Below are 2,350 nucleotides of genomic sequence, written 5' to 3' on the forward strand. Positions count from 1 at the left end.
GGTCCCTGCCTGCCCACCGTGCTGGTCCCTGCCCCTCCTCGCTGCCCTCGCCCTGCCCACGCCCTGCCCTCGCGCCGCCGTGCCCCGCGGTGCCCGCTCACCTTGAAGAAGCCCTTGCAGCCCTCGCAGGTGCGCACGCCGTAGTGCTGGCAGGCCGCGTTGTCCCCGCACACGGCGCACAGCCCCTCGTTGGAGGGGGACCCCCGCGAGGGCGGCGAGGGCACCTGGCTGTCCAGCAGCTGCGGCGCGTGGCCCAGCTGCAGCCCGGGGAAGGCCATGGACGGCTGCTTGCGGATGGGGTTGGGCACGGCGAAGGCCTGCCCGTCCACGCCGTGGTGCGGCCCGGCCGGCTCGGGGGTCATGGGCACGTGCAGGGGCCCGTCGAAGCGCATCTGGCAGCTGGACACGGGCGTGCCGGGGGGAGACTGCTTGAAGGAGAAGAGGGAGAGGCGGGACACGGGCGTTTTGCGCTGCTCGATCATGTGCGTGGTGGCCACGTAGTTGGGGTGGAAGTTGTGCAGGGAGCCGGGGTCGTCCCACACGGGGCCGTGCTGCACCTGGAAGCCGGGAGTGGAGGGGGTCGGGGGCGACGAGGGCTTGTAGTAGACGGAGCCCGAGTGGGACATCATCTCCTCGGACTGGGGGGGCAGGTGGCCGTGCTGCTGGTAGCCGTGCATCTGAATGTCTTCCACCTTAATGGAGGACTGCTGTCCCGACAGGGGCATTTGGTACAAGCACGGGGGCTTCACGTCGTAGCTTGTGTTGTAGTTGTCCATAAAGGTACTGAAGCTGGGGAGAGAAGTGGTGGCAGTGATTTCAGTGTTGGTGAGGTCCATGCTAAACTTGACAAACTCCGGAGTTAGGAAATCGGAGCTGTATTCTCCCGAGGAGTGGTAGCTGTAGCTCTGGGAGGCCGGGCTGGCTCCTTGAGGCGAGGACCCATACTGAGCCTGAACACAGGGCATGGCTGCAAACGAAACAGCGTCAGGTAGACTCGGCCCGCGCCGCCCGCACCGCCCCGCGCCGGGCACCGCGGGGGCGAGCGGAGGGTCCCCCCTGCCCCTGCCCCTGCCCCGCGGGGCCGCGGAGCCGGAGCGCACCAACCTTCAGCCGAGGGAGCGGCGGCGTCGGGGCAGCCGGGGGCGGACAGCGTCGGAGCGCGGCGGGCAGCGAGGAGTCCGCGGGGTCACAGCGCGGCGGCGGCTCCAGCCTGCCCGGGGCGACGGCTGAGAGACAGGGACGGGCGGTCAGGGACGGACACACGGACCGCCGGTCGGGGACGGACACACGGACCCGCCGGTCGGGGACGGACACACGGACCCGCCGGTCGGGCAGCCGGGGCGGGCCACAGAGACATGGAACCGGCGAGTGGGACAGACACACGGAGCCGCCGGTCGCGCACATGGGGACGGGGTCAGACACACAGATCCACGGGTGGGGGTACAGACACACGGACTCGCTCGTACGATGACAAACCCAGGGACCCGGGACTCGAGACAGACCACGGCCCCGCCAGGGAGGCTGCCCGGGTCCGGGGGAGCCCCAGCTGCGGACCCGCGGGGTGCGGGAGCAGGGCCACCCCGCGAGCAGCGGGTTTGGGATCGGTTTGGGTTCTTTTCCCTGTAACCGGGCAGGAATCTCCCGGCGGGCGGGCGGGCTGTCAGCGGCACCCGGTGCCGTGTTCGCCTCTCCATCCCACCGGGAACCCGCGGCGCGTCCCCGGGGGAGCGGGCGAGGCGCGGGGGATCCTCCGGAGGCGGCGGTGCGGGTGACAGCCGGCGCGGGTGACAGCCGGCGGGGCGGACCCGGCACAGCGCGGCGGCTCCCCGGGTGACAGCGCGAACCGACCCGTGCGGGGATCCGTGCGGGGATCCGTGCGGGGATCCGTGCGGGGATCCGTGCGGGGATCCGTGCGGGACCTGCCGGCGGGTGGGATGGGACGGGACCGGGTGGGCGCGCTGCCCGCGCCTCGCGCGCGGGACCCCGTTCGGGAGGAGCTGCGGGACGGGACGGGACGGGACAGGAGAGGACGGCCGGAGCGGCGGAGGGACAGGCACTCACCGGGAGCGGAGCGCGGAGCGGGCGCGCCGCGGGGCGGGCGGGCGGTGCGGGCGGGCGCGGCGAACAGCGCGGAGCGGCGCGGGCGGCCGGACTGTGCCCGCCCGCAATGTGCCTTTGTTTATGTGGCCGCGGCGCCGCCGACCAACGTGCGCCGCGAGCCCCCGCGCGTCACCGCGCGTCAGCGCGCGCGGCCAATCAGCGCCGCCGGGGCCCGCCCCGGGCACGCCCCCCCCCGCGCGGCAGCGCGCCCTTTTGGTAAGTTTCCGACCGGTGACGTCACGCGGCGGGA

General features: G+C 73.1%; 1 protein-coding gene across 3 annotated transcripts in view; it reads right to left on the reverse strand.

Annotated features, from left to right (window-relative positions):
- Positions 1-1,149, reverse strand: part of NR4A2 (nuclear receptor subfamily 4 group A member 2) — a 6,265-nt gene extending 5,116 nt beyond the window's left edge. For all 3 annotated transcript variants that reach the window (XM_027905780.1, XM_027905779.1, XM_027905778.1), the window contains exons 1-2: positions 1,105-1,149; positions 102-967 (exon numbers count right to left, since the gene is read on the reverse strand). In XM_027905780.1, the coding sequence (XP_027761581.1) occupies positions 102-965 (864 nt within the window). In that variant the 5' untranslated portion in view covers positions 966-967; positions 1,105-1,149. The remainder of the gene's footprint in view (positions 1-101; positions 968-1,104) is intronic.
- Between the last annotated feature and the right edge of the window lie 1,201 nt (positions 1,150-2,350).

This window comes from Empidonax traillii, unplaced genomic scaffold, assembly GCF_003031625.1.
Source record: "Empidonax traillii isolate 1590-97213 ecotype Southwest subspecies unplaced genomic scaffold, ASM303162v1 scaffold1203:size352318, whole genome shotgun sequence".
NCBI lineage: Eukaryota > Metazoa > Chordata > Aves > Passeriformes > Tyrannidae > Empidonax > Empidonax traillii.